This window comes from Coloeus monedula (assembly GCF_965178545.1).
Source record: "Coloeus monedula genome assembly, chromosome: Z".
NCBI lineage: Eukaryota > Metazoa > Chordata > Aves > Passeriformes > Corvidae > Coloeus > Coloeus monedula.
In genome coordinates, this window is record NC_138822.1 from 11,645,596 (window position 1) to 11,668,128 (window position 22,533).

Consider the following 22,533-nt stretch of genomic DNA (forward strand, 5'->3'; position numbering starts at 1 on the left):
TGAGGGAGCTAGATTTTATAAGGGTTTGATACATCACACTGGCATTTCATGAAAGGGGAGGTCCATTTGAGATATGCAGATTATTCCATGTAGTAAATGATGGCATCATTTCCCTTGCTTCCATCCTGACAGAAACCATTAGCTGTAGTGGATTAGCTGATGTCTGAGTGGAAGTTGTTCTGACAAAGATGATCATGTAAGCAGTGAGCTGTAGTTTTATATTAGGAGAGAGATCAGAAAACTAATGCATCAGAGGATTTGAAGAGAAAGAACAAAACGCTCTCAGAAGCCTTGCTTTTGTGGTCTGTCAGAAGCAGCTTTCTTCTTGTGGCCAGAAAGAACATAAATGACAATAAAACATGGAGTGAGGAATTGTATTTAATCTGACTTAATGCTGTATATAAGATCTTTATCAGTCTTTTCTGCTCCTGCTGTTACAGGCATATATTTTCAGGCTTTCAGTTCATTTCCCCTTCCCTCTTGCTCCTGGTCAGGGGTTGCAAAAATTCAAGTTTGTTGGTATTTTCATTATCATAAATAGAGAGCGAAGGGTAGTACTAGTGTGACCCTAGTTCAGACATGACATTTCTTTCCTTCCACCCCCCCACATCAGTTATACTGCATTACTAAGCACAATTGACAGTGTAGTGGTGATCGAGTTTACAAGCACTGTCATCACAAAGATGGGAAATGAAAATGTTTCTTGCCAAAATTTATGAAGAAGTAGCAGGTGAGGCGTGGAAATCAGAATTAGGCCCTTGGGGCTTTTGGTCAGTGTATGTTGTACTCTCCAGCGCAAATCTGCATAACAGAATGAAGGGAAGGGTTTTCCTCATTAATTCATGTGACAAGGAAGTGAAACAAACCACACAGCTTGTACTACAAAGTTTTTATTGCTTCATAAATTTTATTGAGATAGAAATTAACCAGTTTCCTCTGTGTTTTAAACAGAATCAGTTTGTGTTTATTGACACAGGGGAAGCTCATCTGTGTTCAAGAATAGATCTGTTTTCTGTTAGAAAAGGCTGCAGAGAATTTTTTAATGGTATAATGTATTAACTTGACACACCATGCTTAAGAATCTGTGGTTTGGGATTTTTAATTTAACAACAGCAGTTTTTTCTACCTGATTGGTTTTATGATAAGCAGTGAAGCATCATGAAAGAGGTATTGAATTATAAGAAAACCACTCTGAGCTGCAACAGATGTGCCAAAGTCAAGAAATACTTTTATGCATTTCCAAAAATTTTTCAGCACTGCATCCACACTAAGTCTGCTGCCATGTTTATTGAAGCATTTGAACTTTTTCTGCTCACTTAGGGAGGACTGTTTAGGCATGGGCATTTTATGTTGTGGCAAACATATTCACGATTTAAGCTTTCATTTAAGCTGTATTATTCATTAAGCATTTTAAGCTGCCCTAATACATGCAGAACTTACACAGATTTATTTGGGTGCTTCAATGCAGGCATGTCCATATTTGAAATGGAAGCTTAATGATCTGTGACTATCTGAAAAATGAAAACATACAGGCAGAGCCCTTGAAACATCACCCATCTTTTTTCTCTTATTTTTACAATAATGATTGTACAGGATGGGATTTGCATCTCTGAGCAATGAGTTAAATACTTCCAAATCTCCTTGAAATCAATCTTGTGTGTTCATGCATACAGACTGAAAACCATGACTTTGAGATTTACGTTCTGTGAATAAAATTTACGTTCCCTGAAAAGCAAAGAAGGCTGTCATTTCATGCTTCCTAACCTTCATTGTCTATTTCACTTCAGCAGAAGCCCCGTGCGCCTGCGCACAGTCTTGAGGAGCAGCTTTCTGCTCTGTCGTTTTTCTGTTTCATAAAAGCCCTGTTTTCTTTATTGGATTTACCTATTACATCTGTAAAATTTATTAAAGCTGTGACAAATTTCTTTTTGGGCCTGGAGTCCTAAGGAACAGCAACCATTGGGCTGTTGGTAAAAGATTTGTTGGCTGTGACTGTTCATTAAATGGTGAGAGTCTGTGGGTGAGGCTAGCTGTCTAAAGCTGCTCTGAGTAGGTGGGTTATGGGCTGTACTTAGTGAATATACATCATGAGAGAGATAAATGTGCTTCAGCAGCCTTTTGTTTTGTTCAACTAAAACGTGTGTTGATTTTGGAAAGCTCAGCAAAATCACTGTCATTTTTCTAAATTAGATATCATTCAGAACACCCATGAAAAACAGCTTCTAGGTTAAATATAGCAGCATTACTTGCCGGTTTGTAAGTTGACAAGAATAGTATTACATTTATTTCCCTTAAAAAAAACACTCAAACTGAACACAGTGCCTGTGAGTGAGAGCTAATTGGCAGCACTGTAACAAGCCCTGTACAGTCCCAGGTGCTGCAGTGCTTACCTTTTCACACTGCTTGGCTGGTTTTTCTCAGTCACATTTTATGTCCCTGTAGGGACAAGAAATTTAATGTTGGTACTATTTAAAAGGAAGGAAATAAAAGAATATTCATAAGGATAAAAACTTGAGTTACTAATACTGTGAGTGTTTGATCTACAGTGTCTACATAAATAAATTGAAAGGCCCAGTGTATTTTTACTTTTTATTATGCTATTCCAGCACTACCAGTGCTTACTGCTCTGTTTATTCAGATGTCCACCAAAGTAACTGTGAAACTTCATCTTCAGCACAATCTGAAAATAAGGTATTTGATGGACTACAAATTATGAGTTCTTCTCATTCTTCAGGGTGTAAATATGCTTTCAGCTGAAATCCAGGGAGGGAGGGGAATCCTTCATTTGAAACAAGCTTTTAATCTGCACTTGATCTCCTCTGGTTTTGTATGAAAAGCCACATTGGACTGAATGACAGCTGAAAAGGCAAGCTGCTGTGTCAGAGGATTTAGCAGAAGGAAACTGCTGTTCTTTCAGCTAGCACATTCCCAGAAAGCTCTCTGCATCTTATACCAGTTCAGTGCATCTGTGAAGTTGGAGCACTAAAAATATGTGGATGAAACAGTTTAATTGAAAATATATCTTGCTGCCTTAGTACTGAGATTCAGGTTTAAGAAAGTAAATAAGCCTTCACTTATGGCTGCCAATTTCTTGTCTGTAATTTAAAATGAAATGATCCTTTCCTAAAAGCTGAAGTTACAGTGGCAGAATCATCTAAGGCTACAGCTAAGTTAATTCTAAAAAACCCACCACTACCCCCCCCCCAAAAAAAACCCCAACCAACCAAACAACAAAACAAAAAAAAAGCCCAAAAAGACAAGGAAGTCTTTGCCAACTGCAAAATCTAGTCATGTTACACAATGTTGAAATTCTTACACAAAAAAGGTTTTTGTGTATGTGGTGACAGCACTTGTTGGTGGTATTAAGATTTATGCATGCAGCTGAAATCATACAGAGCGTCTAATATTAATAGTAATAATGAAGGGCGAATGTTTTCAAAGATAAGTCAGTGTTCTTCCCTGTCACACATGTAGAAATCCCACTTAAATGATCTTCAGACCTCAGAACAAAACTAGGAAAAAATAATGACATCATGATTAGTTCTGAAAGTCTTTTCATTTTGAGCACAATGTGATACTGATCTTGAAATACTATAGGGTGACTAAAGAAGAAAATATTCATTTGTCCACAGTTAGCATAGCACAATTCCACTAGGGATATTTTTAATCAAATCTGTTATGGTCACTGGTTCTCTAATACACAAGCTATGTTATGGTACATGACAACATTTGTATGACAATTCTGTGTGACTGAAAGGTTATCCTTCTTGGTGTACATAAAATTATCTTCAAAAATCTTTCTTAGTATGTAAAGATGACAATTCTATCTATGTCAGTGTTGCACCTTTCTTTCACATAAGTCTAAGGACTGATCTTTGTTGCCTATGATTATTAGCAATTAGGAATGTGTTACTTTCAAGAAAAAGGCTTTGGGGCCATTGTTGTACAGCTCAGAGTCAATAAAATCTGAGCTGCTCATAATAGCCTTTCTTTCTCATTGAAGCCTTGGACTTGCTCTAACTTCATCAGAGTAGAGGAAGAAAAGAATAATGTGAACAATAGGAGCCCTGGAGTTTGACTTAGGCCTAATGTGAGGAGGCTGTAAAAGCTGTCAGGGAGCTTGATTGATTGGCTCTTGGGCTGCAGTCCTCAGTGCAAAGCAATAATGTTCCTGCCTCTTGTGAGAGGGCTGGATGTGTCACCTGGGGTCAGAGCTTATCAGCCTCAGGGGCCAACATTTCAGATGAGGCCAAAGTGCAGTCAATAATTTATACAGAAATTTGTGTGTAGATTCTGGAGTAAAGCAAGCTTTATCTTGAAACTGTTTGTCTGACCAAGGAAATAATTAAGTCGTGTCTGAAAGTCCAGTCTTCCTCCCCCCTTTAGTGACATGGGAATATGTGTTTCTGTCATCATGGTGGTTGTACTTTTGATGAGGGAGGGCATGCCTATGATAATCCTTTTAGGGATGTCACATTGCCAAAAGAAACAGAGATTTTCAGCTGAGTATATTAGATTTCTTAGCATCCTAAGTTTTTGCCTACCTTTTATGCAGTCTTCAGGGCTGGCTTCAGGGTCTAAATAGTTTTGTTTCTAAACCTATGAGGGTCAAAAGTTGATCAGCTCCAGTGCATGAAAAAGCCAAGAGAAGCTGTAGTAGAGGCATAGAGCACAGCAGGCCTCGGTAAACTAGCCAGGCTGCTGTTAATAGGTGGAGAAATTGGGACAGTATGTGCAAAGGATACTTAACAGGAAAGTTGTTCAACCAGTTGCTGGCAAGAGAAGGAAAGTCTCACAGAAAGTATAGTCATCTCTAGTGGGATATCATTTTGCTGGTAGTCTGCCTTTGCATTGCATCAGTATTGTCAAGCAGCTGGAGTAAGCCAGCTGGTTAACTAGATGTTTTACTAGTTTACCCACTTGGAAGATAATTTAAAACATAGGAAAGAAAATCATGATGAACTTCTCTGCAGAATTTTGACACCTATTGAAGTAGGCTAGCTAACAAGTAGCTCACTTTTGTTCTGTCCCAGCAAAATGAGTACTTTGCTTCAGCAAATGCTAACAAAAGCCCTTTTACCTTACTTCTGCTCAAGGAGAACACTATTAGTCACAGTTCATTAGGCTTGTTTACAAAACTGAACTGGTATCTTAAGTGTATAACTGAAACACTTTTGACTGCCAGCGGCATCTCTTCCACTACAAAAATGCAAGAATTTTATAATGGGAAGGATAACACTGCCTACTATTTTTCAAAGAAAATAACTAGTTTGTAGTATAAGAACTGTAAAAATTATGTAGCATATAGCTTTGGCAATGCATAATATTTGTTTTGTGGTTTTCAAATCTAGAAGGTGAAGTTTCAAGCATAGTTTGGCTTACAATCTGTTAGCTATAGTAACAAAAGACCTTAAAATAAGGTTACACCAAATCCTAAACTGAAGCAATTGTGTAGGAAGAAGAGCCCCCAATTTATAAGGTGTTTGATCTGCTTTTTCTGCACAGAGGAAAATTAGAAATGCTGAGCCTGGCCACACCAAATTGATTCCTTTTTGGTGCATGAGTGGGAAAAAGGTAGAAGAAAGAGAATTCATCATTTACACTCGCAGTTTTCATAGGACTCTTATGTACACCCAATGCTTGCCTACAGACCACTTTCATTTTTATGTATTTTGCTGTGAGGTTTCATGGTGGCATATTACTGTATTAAGATCTTAATAGAGTTTATATCCACAAACATAAATGATGTGTCTGTGTAAGTCCCATAAACTAAATGAAAGAAGAGTTATTTGTCTCTTGTTAGCTGTAGCAAGAAAACCTGAGGGAGTTCTGCAAAAGAAATCCCAAATGTTTTTATTTCCCTCCCCTTTGTCTTGGATGTGTCTGTCTTAGGTGTTTACTTACCCTTTTCCCAGGCTGAAGACAATGAAGTCTTCATGAAATCAGTGAAGCTTAATGCAAAGAGAGAAAGATGTAAAATGCAGTTCAGTAGATTTCAATGTTTTCAGCCACTGATTTAAATTGCTATTTTAAATTCTAGTGAGTGGAATAATAGAGAAGTTGTCATGTCTACTAACTGCAGTTGGCCTTTGTAAAGAATGGCTTGTTAGGAGGCTTTATGATTTACTGAGGCCACAGCTGGCTGCCAGCAGAGCTACAGGAGTGTGTTCTCTCTTGGGCCTGGAAGCTAGAGATGAAAAGGATCCAAAGCTGGCACAAAAGCAAATAAATGCTTTGACTTTAAATAAAGCATCATAATTTATAAGGGGCTCTGCTTCTCAGTCCCAATGAGGTACATGGATCAGCAGCAGCGCTTTGAGTTTGAGCAGAATTGTCTGGCTGGCTCGACTGCAATTCTGGTATCTGCAGTCTACAGATTTGGAAGAATTTTCATGGTTCGGGATTGGAATTGTTTCTTTATTCATGCTGTTTCTTTTCCATAAATTCTCTCTCTTCTGTCTTCCATTCCTTTATGTTTCATTAGTTACTCTACTGTTTGATAAATAATTGTACCAGTGTTTGCACCTGGCAGCACTTTATCATGATGTACAGCACTGGGAAACTAATCACCAAAGACACCTGAAGGTTTATAGGTACGTTTTGTCATCTGTTATTTGCTTGGGTTTTACTCAAGTTCCCACAGTAGCAGAGTTCAGAGCTAGGACAAAAACTTCTATTGAGATATCCTAATACTCGCCTTAGGAAGAAAAAAAGTGTATGAGCTCCTTACGAGGTTTTGGGGTTTTTGTCGGTTTTTTTTTATACATTTACACACACGCATACCGACATAAATTTATACCAGCTTCCCCATTTCTGCAGCTGTTTCTCAACAGTCTGCTGATGAAAACAGTATTTCTGTGGTCTGGTGTCTGAGAAGAAGAATAGAAATGAGGCAGATAATTCTTAAAAGGAACTCCTGAATGCTTGTCTGAGTGAGAAAAAAATGGTTTTGGTTTTCCCTTTTTTGGCCCTACTTCTTGTGTTGAAACAATAGCTCTTTCCCCCATGCTCCAGGCTTGTTTTGCTTTGCTATTTACTTGCTTTTAAGGGAGAAACAGTTTGGGAGAGAAGTAAGTAGCTGAAGAGTTCCTGTAATTAATATAGAGTGCAGGAAGCAAGTGTGACAGATTAGCTGAAAAGCCCTGTGTTCTGTTGCTTATCTCAAGTGACATATGGTCCTGGAGTACAAGCAAAGGCAGTGGATTGTGGGGCTTCTTTTCCTTTTGCTCTACAAGAAGTCAGAAGAGTGTCCATGTGTTCAACAGGCCAGCAACAGAGGAGCTGAAATAACACTCCTTGAGAAGTGAATGGGAAACTCAGGGGATTACAGAACAGCATTTCCTTCTTCTAAAATTGAGACTCTGACACTTCTCAGTGTCAGGCTATGTGAATCACAGTTATGATTACTGAAGTAAAAAAGAAAAAAATCTGCTAGAAACAAAATACTTTATTTCTGAAACAGATATGCTTTTCTTCAGAACACACAGATGTTAAATGATTTTCAACTCACATTTTTAGTATCAGCTGAAATAAAGTAAGACTGCAGTTTTATTCTCAAGCTGTGGTGAAACATTGAAGCTATTCAGTTACTCTGGCCAAAGAAAAGGTAAGGGCTGCACAAAAAGTAACTCTTTAGTTGTACTCCAGAGGTCAGAAGCCTATGGTTAGTTTATAATAACATTAATTGCACATTTTCCTGTAAACACTGCAGTCATGTGATCTGACATTCAAGAGGTGTAACAGCAATTTATCCAAAAGTTTTCCTGGTCCTGCCAAATTCTAATCACTTTTATATAAATCTGGCAGGAAAAAATTATGTGGGTTGCTGTGGCTTCATAGATTTCAAAATCACCACTCTAAGTAGCTCATATTTTAGTAGAAATATTTAGTTGTGGATAAATCAACAAGCCATTTGGGACCCAATCTGATGTAATTTCTGGTGTACTACCCAGTTTTCATTGAGTCTTTTATTGGTCTTCTAATGACTGTGAATTTTAGCCTTGGATTTGATTAGGACCATTCATATTTCTTTCAGCTCTCCATTTGCATCTAGATCTTGGTCACTGGTTATTTGTTAGGCAGGCCATCTTTAGAAGAAATATATACACTGGAAAAAATACAACTATCATTATAATGAATAAGGGACACGAGCTCTTTAATTAGATGCTGCCCTGTTTTCCAGAGCCAGCCTGACCCCAGCATTTCAGTCATAGCTTTGTCCAAAGAAACTACCATTTCAGCTTACCCTCAGCTACATGTCTTCCTAATATGCTGGGGTTTTTTTATACTAAAGCTGGAAGAGGATAATGTTGCTAGGGAGGCAGGAAAAAGAAATGAAACCAGAGCTTCTTTTAGCTGACCATTCAACTGAATATTGACCACCTGTCTTCCTGAGAAAGAAATAGATGGTGGTGAATAAGCTAGAGTCTAGTTTTCCAAGAAGTTCAATGATTTTCCCAAATCAATACAGCCCATCAGGCTTCAGAACAAAGGATGTGGGAGACATGACAGTGATGGAAGTGGCTTGTGTTCTTTTGTGTATTAAGCACATGGGCTCGTGGGGAAACAGGATTTCTTCAGTTATTTCAGTGTTTATTCTTTTATATGCACTGGGATAAACTTCTAGATTAAGAAAATCTATTACAGTAATTATTAGGTGGGATTAAAAAGTTGTCTACTTGATGGCCCAGATCCATGTTTCCAAGAGCTATTCCTCACTGTATATTTGCTGCTTCTTGTTTGAATGTAAATTGGAATATGTAATGCATGTCGAGGGAATAGGTTCTATATAACAGCTTTCAAACCAGGGTGGTAGTTCCCCCTTTCAATATTACCTTAATTTTACCAATAACTTCATAATGAAACAAAAAGAAAGGGTATGACATTCAAATAAACTATCCATGAAATTTAGGTTGTCATTACTCAGAATTTACTGGAAATCGCACAGATCTAATCTTACTCTGTTACGCTGTTGCAGAAACTACTGTAGTTTGTAGCCCAGCTTTAGCCACCAGCAGGGCAACATTAACTAAAATAGCAGGGTTTAGGCTCTCAGCCCTATAACCTTTAAACTTCCTATGCTTTCATAAAGTACAGAATGCAGAATTAACACCACAGCTAAGTCCCTCAGCAGTTTATGACTATACCAGACGTGTTTCATTACGCTTCTTTTCCTTGATGCTATCCAATCTTCTCATCTTCATTGCTGTACAGTATTTGTTCAGATAAAGTCCAGTGCCCAGGATGACTAATTGCAGATCTGTGCTCCAGATGGTCTGATTACAGGATGTGGTTAAAGTGACTTTTCAAACATTCACTGCAGCAATAGGGCTCTCAAAAAAGCCCCCTAAAAATCCCACCAACAAAACAGAACAAAAAAAGCCAACCCAACAGTCTTGCATTTTCAGGCCACCTGACAATAATTACATTCTCAGGCTGACTGATGTGGATGCCTGTTACATGTGCACCTGCTGTAGATGTAGTTAAGTTCTTGTGCCATGCTAGACAGAGAGTGTGATTAAAGTAGTAAATAAACTGTACGTCTCCCAGATCAGCATTCAGTGTATAAGATGTGGCTTCATACATAGAATGTTTGCTGTTAATTTTAGATTACTTTCTGGATGGAAGCAATCAAGGAGAAATAAGCCATTTGCATTGCAAGTCTAATATAAACATTGTTCTGTGTTTTTTCTGCTTGGATGAATTGCAGGTGTATATGTGGATGTGGGATTGATGATGATGTGGCGGATATGTTGGTTGTGAGGCAAATGAGTTACACTGCTTTTACTAAACCAGTGGCAACAAAAAAGTTGAGATAATCCTAAGAATATAGATTTTCATCTTGCAGCTTTTTGCACTTCATATCCTTTCAGTATTGTTAGAAAATCATGTCAAATATGTGGGACCAAAAAAATTGCAATGTCACATGCAGAATAACACATGTTTAGTTGATGATGGTGGTGTACTCACTGATGACAAATATGCCATGGTTTGGCTATCCCAGGCATGTTGCACAGCCGCACAGGCATGTCTGTGTTATTTGTACTTGGCATGGCTGGGACAAAAGGAAAATCAAATTTGACTTGCAAACAAATCTGTAGATTCACTAGTCACAAAGATACAAGGAATTGATTTTACTTAATTTTACATCAAGTAATGATATGATGCTTCTCTATACCAGGGATTGCATCTCAGCCTTGAAGAACTGCTATGCCACAGAGATTTTTGCCACAAGGATTTATTTATCATATTAACCTTTTAAAGAAGTAATCTTATTAAAAAATTCTGCAAAGGGTGGTATACTTTGGAGATCTTCCTGTGGCATCAGCAAAAGTTGTTTTAAAATGATACTCAGGATAGTAAAGGTGTAGTAGGCAGAACTGTTAATTTTGGAATTTTGACCACAGAGGAATCCATTTATGTTAAAGTGTAAGTGACTTATGTGACTTTTGAAATATACATGACTTTTTAAACATACGTGACTTTTGATGACTGAAAAGCAGACAAATCATTCCTAGTTTTGAGAGATCATTTAAATATTCTTCAACAAATCAGTCACAAAAGTGTTCAGAAAGAGTTTGAGCAGATCTGCTTTCTCCAGAATTTTGCAGATACTTATGGCCAGATTCTTTACTAAGAGCAGCTCCTTTTACAAAAATGAAGGCTTACCCATTCTGTCTTCTGAGTTTCCTGATAAAATAATCAGCTTGAACTAAACCAGGATTTTGTAGCATTTGCTGTGGGTCTGAACACAAAAGCAGTCTATGCTGTAAAAATTAAGTCAGGCTTTCCAGTCTGATTAGTTGAGTAGCGTCTACTTGTATTGGAATTTGAACATGTTTGTTTTCTAAAGCCAGTGTTTTTAAAAGCCGGGGCCTGCATTTAGGATAGTAATGTGATAATTTGATTCCTCACCACATGATCTCATTTTCAAAGTTTTGAATACAAACATAAAAATTCTTGGCTTATGTTCATTGCAGAAAAGAGAGTCAAGAAATCAAAGAGATTAGTATCTGTTTTAGACTAGATACTTCAGGGGTTTTTTGTCTTTAAATGAAGGAACATCTGCAAGAGTGTAAATGTGTCTGCTAAAAGTGTGGGGCCAGAGTAGTCCATATGAACAGTACCCTTGCCTGGTACTGAAAATGCCTTTGATTGTGATGATTTTATGTCAAATAGCACATCTGCATTTCTTAGCAACAAGTTTAGTTACTTCATTTCCAATTTGTGATGACATAGTTCATTCTATGACATATAGTTAATACTAAATAGCAAATTTTGATTCCAGTCTTTGTTATGCAGTCACTGAAAAGGAGGAAGTGGGGAGGGGGGAAGGAGAGAAACATTATATACACAGAACTCATTAAAAGTGTTTTTTTCTATAGGTTTCTGGAATTATTTTCTTACATACCGCTTTTGTGACACACGACCTTTCATCCCATAATAAAATTCAAGTACAAATTGTCACAGTTGTTTTGTACATTTTATCTATCACAAGTGCTTACGTAAAATGGCTTTGTGCTCCTACAGGCATGGGTTAGTTCTTCCTGTCTGGGAAATTTTTTGCCATAAACATTGTGGTTATGATTATGATGAGTAAAGAAAAAGAGCTCATAATGGTACCTGTACTGTGAAGGAAAAAAGCAAAATACAGCATCTCTTCTAACTCCTAAAAGGCTAATGACATCACCTTTGATGTTAAAGGAGGAGCTTCTATGGACAGTGGTGGGCACCAGGTGACATCCTGGGTTTACCACTGTCATACCTTAATGCTTTTGTGTATGATCATGGCTTGGCTAGTAACGGATTTTGGCAGAAAAACTACAGTAGGTGAACTGTAAAACTTCTGGGTAACATGACCCCATTTTCTTACATTATAACACCATTTTTTAATTCCCACACATAAAATATTCATTACTTACTATTTCTAATCTTTAATGATAAAGGGTAGCCTGGGTAGTAACTTCAGAACTTCTAATTCTAATATTCTATTTTGCTTTCATTTACGACACATGACACTGAAGACTGCAGAAATTATTGTTAATTTTGGATATACTGTAACTGTGAATAGTTACATAGTTTGCAAATGGAATGATAATCCAAATTAAACCAAAAAATGTATACCCTTATTTTGGGAACGTAAGATTTTCTCTATTACACCTAATTCTTGTGAACTGTGCTCTGGTAATTGGTTAAACTCTTTGAGTTGACACCCTTACTTGCTCAAAGAAACATTGGTATGTAGTATATAGTCACTGTTGTTTAATCCAACCTCACAAGAACAGAATTAGATATTTGGCTAGGTTTCCTCCTAAATTAGAATCTTAGAGAGTCCAAATACCCTTAGGTACGCTTCATTACAAACATCTGAATTTTTTCCCATTCTTCAGTAATAACTATTTTAAAAAGTTTAGCCTCTTGAGCTTTTCTTAATGTAAAAATTCATCTTTGCATTCAGACAATATGAAACCTGTGGCCTCCTCAGACTGCACGTTCTCTCTTGTTCAGGAAATGTTAAATAAATTATTGCTACATGATGGGTAGTCTAATGTAATAGGAAGTCCCATTATAGTGACTTTTTATGACTTGACACAGCCCTGGGGAGGTTTGGTCCTGTATATGATATGTTCCTTCACAAGGTTGGAGGGGGTGCGTGGGCACACACATGCACAGAGGAGCTGGAACGACCCGGAGAAGGGTTAGTGCATCTCTGAGTGCATGGCCATCGTACTCATGGGTGATCCTTGGAGCTGAGCTGGACACTGCTCTAGCTCTGCCTCTGGGACAGCTCAGGCTCAGCAGAGGTTCTTGGTTTGAGCTTGAAGTCCTTGCCAGGACAAACATTACACCCTGACTTAGAAGAATAATCCTTTCTCTTCAGCACTGCATCAAGGACTTTGTGTGGATTACCAACTCAGTCATCTCCACTTTAATTTTCCGGTGCCTTGGTCTAATAAGCCTCCACCAGTTGCACGTTTCCTTAGATCAGTCCCACCTCCCATGTTATTTATATTCTCCTCACCCATTTCTATGATAATCTTAGAGGAGTAAATGAGCTACCTTCCCTGCCAGTTCTGTGGAATCTTACTTGGGGCTGAGCAATGTGCTGTCCATTAGGGAAAGGAAATGTATTCCTTGCTACAGCTTCTCTAACACAGCGTGGAGATTAATATTCTCTCCTACTTGAACGGGATCTTTGCTAAGCGTAACAAATTTAACGAGAGTTAAATTGTATATATATGTACATATAGTATGTATATGTAAGTATATATATGTATTCATGCTATATGTAGCAGACTTTAAGGGAGGAACTTGTGTTTGCTTTTGAAACACTGACTTTCTTACACTGGAAGGTCATTTAACTGTCTTCTTAGAATTACTGAAATATGTATTGATTTCAGGGGCTTTTATTATTTTCACTATTCTATGCCTTCTACCTTGCCCTCTTTTCTATCAATAGGTAACAGACTATCCCTAGGTCTGGTATATAAATTAATAAATGAATAAAGTGCATGTAGAGATCAGCAAGATTACAAATATCAAGAAAGATGGATGCTTAGGTCAGAATAAACCTTCACTAACACTGCCCCCCCCGCCCCCAAACATATGAAAAGAAAAGAAACAAACCCCAACTCAAAAAATCCCCACAAAAATAACAGTTACTTTTTTAAAAATGGATAAAGGTGAACTAGCTAGGGAAGAATAAATGGCACAGACAGCTCGTCAGTATTACTCTGTGGGATGTCAGAGAGCTCTCCTTGCTTGGTACATTAAGGAGACTGGACAAACATTGGTATTTGGGCTGGAGGGAACAACTGTGTTGCTGCAGATAGATGGGCTGCATGCCATAACAGAATTTACCGGTGGAAAATACTCACGATTTTCACTTGAAGCCTTACAGAGTCACAGATGACAAGCTGTTGTAGTGGAAGGAAGGCATCAAGGCTGCCAGAGAAACACCTTTATAATGTCTCCTCTCTAGGGTGTGAATGGCAAGTGGGAACATAGCTTGGAGTTGCTCATTGTAAGAAATCCCATTTCCACTGACAGGCATTTCCTCTTGGATGTACTGGATTGTTCTCCTCTTCCTCCTCCTCCTCCTCCCCGAACCCCAGCACCCCCTGGCTGCGTCCATGCCTACACAGGGGGCAAGATAAAGCAGCCTTGGTGTCTTTGCAGGCTGCCTAGTTTGCCTAAGTCATAAAAATACAGCATGGCATTTTAACCCTGATCACAGAATCACAGAGTCAGTTACGCTGGGAAGGACATCTGAGACCATGGAGTCCAACCTATGACCCAACACCCCCCTGTCAAGTAGACCATGGGACTGAGTGCCACATCCAGTCTCTCCTTAAACACCTCCACCATGATCCTTCTAGGTACTCAAAGCCTGGCTCTGACACTGGCTGGAAGTGCTATTTGTCTTTCATGCTTCAGACCAATTCACCCCAGCGTACAAAATTCCAGTTGCGTAATCACAATGAAAAACCATATGGGGGATAAATTTTAAATCTGCTACAGAGAATTTTCAAGGAAATCCCTTCTTCCCTGGTACCTCTGCTAAGAACATTTAAAATACTTCCCTGCTGCTAAAAGAACCCTGAGGAAATGAGCGGCTGGTTGTGTGTTAACTTCACCTCACTTCAGCAGAGAGCGATGGTTTTAGTGCAAAATTAGAAATTGCGCTGGTAAGACAAAGAGAAAAGATGGGCTGGAAACATTCTGGCACAATGCCATCTTCATATCTTTTACAGACGCTGCAGATAGAATAAGGGAAGTGCAGAGGAAAAGCAAGGCTGTCAGCTGCAAGTTGGTGTCTTCACGCCTCTCATATATTTGGAACATTTTGTATTGTGCCTTCCTTTGTTAGATGAAATGTATTTTTTATTTCAGTGTGTTTCCTAATGAGAAGAGATGTCTGGTTCAATAATACTACCTTGTGTTTATCTACGGCAGTTAATGAATTAAAGGGGTCATTATGCTGGCTAGTCCATAAATATGATGACAAATTATGTGAAGAAGCATTTGAGGGCAACCTGAAAACATTTGAATGGCACCCCCTGCATTTATTTTCCTGTTACTTACAATAACTTTACCATTCACAAATTTTACAGGGATAATTCAAATAAAACAAAATTAGAATTCTGCTTTAGGCAGGCAAATTTGCATTTAATAAAAGTCATAAGTGGAAAAGCAATTAAATTACAGTAGGTTTTTTAAAGGATCCCTCTTCCTGTATAAATATATATTGCAATTACTCTTAACCTTCACTGCTGTATGGTTGAAGTTTCATGTCTAGTCCCTCACTTCCCTCTCAGAAGCAAAGGCAAGGCAAATAATACATTTTTCCAGATATATCTACTGAACAAAACTTGCAGTGCATACATGTGTGTGTTTGTATGTTTGGATATGAGTAATTTCAAGTAAATAGAAGCATCATTATCATATTGTTCAAAGCAAAGCAGATTATTCTTCTCAGTCACCTTCTGATTTAAACACTGTAACTGGTGCTTAGTTTATGCTGGCTGGCTGCCAAGTGAAAGCAATTATGTGCAATAACAGCAAAATTAAGAGGTGAGTGTTGCTGTTTTACAGCAGGACATGGCAAAACCCATTTCCTTCTGTCATCTGTATCTTGATTACACACACACAGTCACACAGGCAAGCTGTCTTACACACACATGCGTGCACACATTCTTGTTCTTTGTCGTTTGCTGTCTTTCCTGTGGGTTTTAACTTGAGGTCACTGAAACCAGAAAAGAGGAAGAATACAGACCAGAGTGTTTGAAAGCAAATGAGAATAAACATCTTACTTTGTGGGGGAAGGACAGAAAAAAAAAAAAAAAAAGAAGAAAATAAAAGAGCAAAACAAAAAGCCTATCCCAGTTACTGTTCTAACTGTGATAATTGTTTTTTGGTCACTGACAGGTGTCCTAGTGGTAAACGTTACATGGAGGAACAAGACTTACGTGGGAACACTGTTGGACTGCACAAAGCATGACTGGGCCCCTCCTAGGTAGGCAAACATTCTGAGTCTGTTTTTTCTCTGCTGTATTTTAACCCCTAATCTCAGGCAAGAGACGGTACAGAGATTAATAAAACACAACTGGTTATAATTGAAAACATGCACCAGCGAAACGAATAGTTCTCTGTTCCAGGGTGAAATGTGGGGTGGAAGTTCTTTTTTATTTTACTTTTGTGTTTTTGAGAGGGGAGGGGAAATACATGGGATTCAGTCAAAGAGCAGTTAATTTCAAAATACATTTCTTAAGTTAACAAAATTTTTTGCTCCATAGTTCTAATTAGGTGTCCTTGCCATTTTTGTCCTTTTTTCATGTCTTTGCCTTTGACACTGTAATATTCTCATTTGTCAGAAGAACATCTTTCCTTTAACATGTGACGGTCCTCTTATGAGATGTGGTGGTGGTGGTTTTTTTTTTTTAGTTCACAGCTTCTGCTGATGAAATCTATTGTTTGCACAGGTTTTGTGAATCGCCAACAAGTGACCTGGAAATGCGTGGAGGACGGGGCAGGGGGAAGCGGGCAAGGTCCGCTGCAGCTGCGGCTGTACCTGGGAATGATGCGAGTTTTGCAGAGTCCAGAGGACTTCAGAATAAAAATCGAGGTGGTGCCAATGGGAAGGGGAGGAGGGGCAGCCTTAACGCAAGTGGGCGCAGAACACCCCCGAACTGCGCCATGGATGAAGTCAAAGCCAGCCCCTCGTCTACAAACAAGAGGAAATCTAAGCCTCCTATGGAGCTAGATTTGAACTCCAGTTCAGAGGACAATAAGTCTGGAAAACGCATTCGTACTAACTCTAGAAGCACTCCTACCACCCCACAGGGGAAACCTGAGGCTACTTTTTTGGACCAAGGCTGCTCTTCCCCAGTGTTGATTGACTGTCCTCACCCCAACTGCAACAAGAAGTACAAGCACATTAACGGATTGCGTTACCATCAGGCTCATGCACACTTAGACCCAGAAAACAAACTGGAGTTTGAGCCTGACAGTGAAGACAAAATTTCAGACTGCGAGGAAGCACTGAGTAATGTGGCACTTGAATGCAGTGAGCAAAGCACAAATTTGCCAGGCTTTGATCCGCTAAAAGCACCGACATCTCCTTCCTCCATTGCTACCCCAGGGACCCCCAAGGGAAAAAGGGAACTGACCAGCAATGGCCCTGGTTCAGTTATCAGTTCCAAAACTGGCAAGAATTCTGGCAAAAAGAAGGGTCTGAACAGTGAATTGAACAGCCTTCCGGTAATTTCTAACATGGCAGCCACACTGGATAATTGCTCAGTAGCAGATGGCAATTTGCAAACCGAAATGCCGAAATTGGAGGCTGAAGGGTTAATTGACAAGAAGAGTTTGGGTGATAAAGGGAAGAAATCGAACAATTGCAAAGTGGATAAAAACCTTTCCAAACTGAAAACAGCCAGGCCCATTGCCCCAGCGCCAGCACCAACTCCTCCCCAGTTAATAGCTATACCTACTACAGCCTTTACAACCACCACTACAGGGACAATACCAGGACTGCCCTCTCTAACAACTACTATTGTTCAGGCTACACCAAAGAGCCCTCCACTGAAACCTATTCAACCAAAGCCCACAATTATGGGAGAGCCAAGCACTGTAAACCCAGCTCTCACATCACTCAAAGACAAGAAGAAAAAAGAGAAGCGAAAGCTGAAGGACAAAGAAAGCAAAGAGACGGGCAGCCCCAAGATGGATTCTAAGCTGGGGAAGCTGGAGGATTCAAAAGGGTCTGGAAAAGACTTATCTGGACATTTTTTAAAGGACCATCTCAACAAGAATGAAGTGCTAGCTAATGGACTGTCAGAGTCTCAAGAGAGCAGGATGGCAAGTATTAAAGCTGAAGCTGATAAAGTTTACACATTCACAGACAATGCGCCCAGCCCTTCCATAGGGAGTGCCTCCAGGATGGAATGCAGCACTTTGGTGAATGGACAATCTGCCATGGCCCCACTGCACGTGTTGACACAGAATGGTGCAGACAGCACGGCCGCTAAAACCAACAGCCCTGCTTACTCAGATATTTCTGATGCAGCTGATGATGGTGGCTCTGACAGCAGGTCAGAGGGCATGAGGTCAAAGGCCAGCTCTCCATCAGATATTATTTCTAATAAAGATGGTGTTGTAAAAGGACATTCTTCAACCACAGCACAATCAGCTCAAGCAAAAGAGTCTCATTCTCCCTATTACCATGGCTACGATCCTTATTATTCCCCAAGTTACTTGCACTCTGGACAGGTCAGTGCCCCAGCAGCTGGGAACAACAGTACCCCACAGGGGCTGAAGATTAAAAAAGAGGCTGAGGAAGAGGCTGAAAAGAAAGAGAAGGCAGAATCGTCAGATGCCAAGAAAAGCGAAAGCACTTCCTCTAATTTGCAGCCACAACACCAGTCAGTAATAACTCAAAGACACCCTGCACTTGCTCAGTCACTTTATTATGGACAGTATGCCTATGGGCTCTATATGGACCAAAAGTCCTTAATGGCCTCCAACCCTGCTTACAGGCAGCAGTATGAAAAATATTATGAGGACCAGAGACTAGCAGAACAGAAAATAGCACAAAGTGGGAGGGACTGTGAAAGGAAGAATGACCCCCCCTTGAAGGAGATTGGGAAGGATGACAACAAGCAAAAAAATATTCCATCTGCTACTATTTCAAAGGCCCCTTCAACTCCAGAGTCCAGCAAAAATAACACTAAAATAGGGTCTTCAGTTCCTAACAAAGGTGAGGAGACAAGCAAATCACAGATCCTTTCCAATCACCAGCAGCAGCTTCAGTCTGACACTTTCAAAGCCAAACAAATGGAAAACCACCAGCTTATAAAGGAGGCTGTGGAGATGAAATCTGTTATGGACTCCATGAAGCAAACAGGAGTAGATCCAACCACAAGATTTAAACAGGTAAGATCACAGGAAATGGAACAAGAGTGTCTTGGTTTATCTTTTAAGTCATGTGAGATTTTCTCCCTGATTCTGCTATGTTCTTCTGCCTCTGCAGCCAAACAAACTCCACCATCCTTTTTTCATGCTGGATGGTATTGTAGTCTGTGAATAAACCTTCCAGATGAGCTGTTTGAAAAGAACAAAACAATAAATTAAAAAGTCTAGTGAGGTGGTGACAGAACCCAGGCTTAAGACCTGAATAGACTATTTTAAATTATATGCATGAATAAAATAGAATTAGATTTCTCTTTTAGATGTAAATTCTAAGCATTTTGCTTAGTTCAGAAATGAGAAATTTCAAGCAAAATAAGCAGCTTTCATTGTAAGAGGACTTAAAGTAGATTTGAAACATGGTTTGAAGTGTTTCTTTTTTTTGTTAAATGACAGTTGGCATTTACTAAAGATGGGTGAGCTGGTTCTTTGAAGAGTTGGCTTAAAGCACAGCTCTTTATCTTAACCCAAGGTGACCTTTCTGAAGCAGTTAAGTTCCCCTTCTCTCCTCAACCAACCTCAAGCCCCTACAGACCTACACAATGGATGAAATCCTCTTTCCATTGAAGTCAGCTATAGTTTTGCCATTGACTTCAGTGTAACCAGAATTTTATCCAGTGGCTTCATGCTGACCTTCGTAGATGTCACATTGCCTTCATTTGAGGCAATGCCACTGTCTCCGTGCTCTGAACTGGAGCCTCAATGCTCGGTGCTTTCATGTTCTGGTCTATGGTACATCCCAGACTTCACCCTTACGGGCTGTCTTTCAAGGTACAGTGGGGTCAGGGGAGTGGGAGTAGCAAGCTCTAAAGGAAGTGGGATGGTACAGCCCTAAGCAGGAGAAGATTTCTGCTGATTCAAGTGAGTATTTGAACCAGAATGTCCAAGCGTTTAGTTGTGTGCTTATATTTCTGTGGCGTGTGCCATAACTGTCTGTCAGTTGGAGAAAATGTTTACAATTAGCTTTTGCGTATACTGTATTAGAAAAAGAAGTCTTTCTGTTACTTCTCCATACCACTTTGCTGTGGTGCTGTAAAGAACTCACATACCTAATTCTATCACGTTTATAAACTGGTCTGTGTAATATATTATGTAAAAAAGTATTTACAGTGCCCAGTACATGTTCATTAAACCATGTGATCCTGATCCAGCAAATACTTCCCCATCTGTAACTTTACAAACTTGTCAGCTGAAAAAGTCTGCTTTTTAATGTCTGACTTCCACTGATTCCTGGATGTTTGTAATGTCAGAGGCAGTATTAGGATCTTTCCAGCTAGATCAGCTTTTCATGTGCATTGTTCCAGGTATTCTAAGTGCTCTGGCATATCATTAGCCAGCTCTAATTTTGTGGTTCACAGATACTTTTTCCTCTCTAGTGGGAAAAATCTCTCCGTGGGCTTTAATTAAAATGTTTTATGAATAACATGGTCTCAGAACTTTATTACATTGCATATGTATTTCATTATTAAACTAGTTAAAGGCATGAAGGAGGATATAAGATGAAGCAATTGAATTAAATTTTGATAATAGACTCTTGCTCCTTCATGGGAATATTGGTTTGACTTTGAGCTCGAGGCACTCTGTAGCAAGCAATCCTCTCCTCTATGTAATAGGGATATGGTATTAAAGCAGCTATTAAGAATACATTAACTGAAATATGGGAAATATCAATAACAAACTTAGTTCTACGTCCAAGTTCAGAACAATCTTTTTCTCCTCTGTATTAGGATCCAGATTCACGAACATGGCATCATTATGTCTATCAGCCCAAATACCTTGATCAGCAAAAATCAGAAGAACTTGATCGTGAGAAAAAGTTAAAAGAAGACAGCCCTAGAAAAACACCTAACAAGGAAAGTTCCCTGCCTAACCTTCCTGTCTCATTAGCAAGCATTAAAGAGGAGCCTAAAGAGGTCAAGCGTTCTGATTCTCAATCAGTGGATGAGAGCAAGATAAAAAACGATGATCAAAAGACTCCTGTAAATTGGAAGGACTCTCGGGGTGCTAGAGTAGCAGTTTCCTCACCAATGAGTCAGCATCAGTCATACATCCAGTACTTGCATGCTTATCCGTATCCGCAGATGTACGATCCCAACCATCCAGCCTATCGCGCAGTCTCTCCTGTCCTAATGCACAGCTATCCTGGTATGTATTCTGAAATTCGTCTTGTGCTCTAGTTAAGATTTGCATCCTCACGTTCAGCAAAATCTGCATTTTAATATTTCTGTTAGTAGCTAGGGTAAATTAGAAATTTCATGGGTGACGTTGTGTTGCTTGTGCTTCCACTAGGGAAAGTTCCGTAGATGAAACTGATTTAATACAAGATGTTCCTTTTATGAACTCTCAAGTTTCTCAACACTTGACAGTCTGCTGTTGCTGTTAGACTGACAGGTAGTTTATTGCCTATAAAAATATTCTAAGCACTTACTGTCAGAACCATTATAGTTACTATTCCTTTTACTTAAAGAGGACCCATAAATGTCTGAAATGGCTATCAACTCAACCCTCTTTATAACCTCCATTCATCAGGGTAAATTAGGTAATATGAAATTGAAGAGCAGCGGTGCCATTTGGTAGTCATGTGATCTACTTTTGATGTTATTCTCAGTTCTGACATTGTCTCCTCCTACCCTGATAAAATAAAAATGTAAAAACAGTAACTTGACGTGGTATTTATTGTTTACCTGCAGGGGCCTATCTCTCTCCAGGATTTCATTATCCAGTTTATGGGAAGATGTCAGGGAGAGAAGAGGCAGAGAAGGTCAATACCAGCCCAAGCATCAATGCAAAATCAACCACTGAGTCCAAAGCACTGGATTTGCTCCAGCAGCATGCCAACCAGTATCGCAGCAAGTCACCTGTTGTAAGGCTTTGTCCATTCTTACTGAAGAGTTTTACGTACAGGGAGGGGTAGAGCAGGAACGTAATCATAGGAAGCACACAATCTGGCATCAAGCTGTGAATGCATGATTCTTCTTTATAGTACTGCTTACAGTAAAAGCAATTTATAGTCAGGATGCTTCTGTGGCATGAACGGGTAGTGACACACACATCTAACACAGTTCTGTGCTGAGTTTTCCTATCTTGAATGGACTCATACAGAAATACAGATTCAGAGAGACCTCCTGGTGCACAGATTTTTGCAGTTAAACAGGAAACTCCTGCCTGGAAACAGATAATGAAATGAAAAGTTGGGCTATGGGATTTGATAATATCCCTTCCTTGTATTTGCCAAGAATTCACATTTTCCAAGTAGCTGATTACCAGCCCCATTTCTGAAGATTTACAAACAAGATTTACAAAGTTGGAACAAATACTGTTATTTCACTTTCAGATAAGTTGGTGCTGGTTTTAATTGTGAACAAATCACTGACTCTCATTCTATTTTTAAAAAGGTTTTTCTACTATTCAGTCAAACTTGATCCCCAGAATGTTTTAGAAGATTGAGGATTTATTAACATCCCTTTTCAGCAGCTCACCTAGGTTGTTCAGGCATTGGCAAGCCAGCCGAGCTTCAGGGAGCCCAAAACTAGAAATCACTGTGGTGTCTTCAAGATGCAGTGTGTT

At 39.3% G+C, this 22,533-nt stretch overlaps 1 protein-coding gene across 2 annotated transcripts in view; it reads left to right on the forward strand.

Annotated features, from left to right (window-relative positions):
• ZNF608 (zinc finger protein 608) overlaps positions 1–22,533 on the forward strand; it is a gene marked incomplete at both ends in the record, with an annotated part of 82,081 nt that overhangs the window by 57,849 nt on the left and 1,699 nt on the right. For both annotated transcript variants that reach the window (XM_082301820.1, XM_082301821.1), the window contains 4 exons: positions 15,928–16,015; positions 16,482–18,933; positions 20,694–21,111; positions 21,657–21,829. In XM_082301820.1, the coding sequence (XP_082157946.1) occupies positions 15,928–16,015; positions 16,482–18,933; positions 20,694–21,111; positions 21,657–21,829 (3,131 nt within the window). The remainder of the gene's footprint in view (positions 1–15,927; positions 16,016–16,481; positions 18,934–20,693; positions 21,112–21,656; positions 21,830–22,533) is intronic.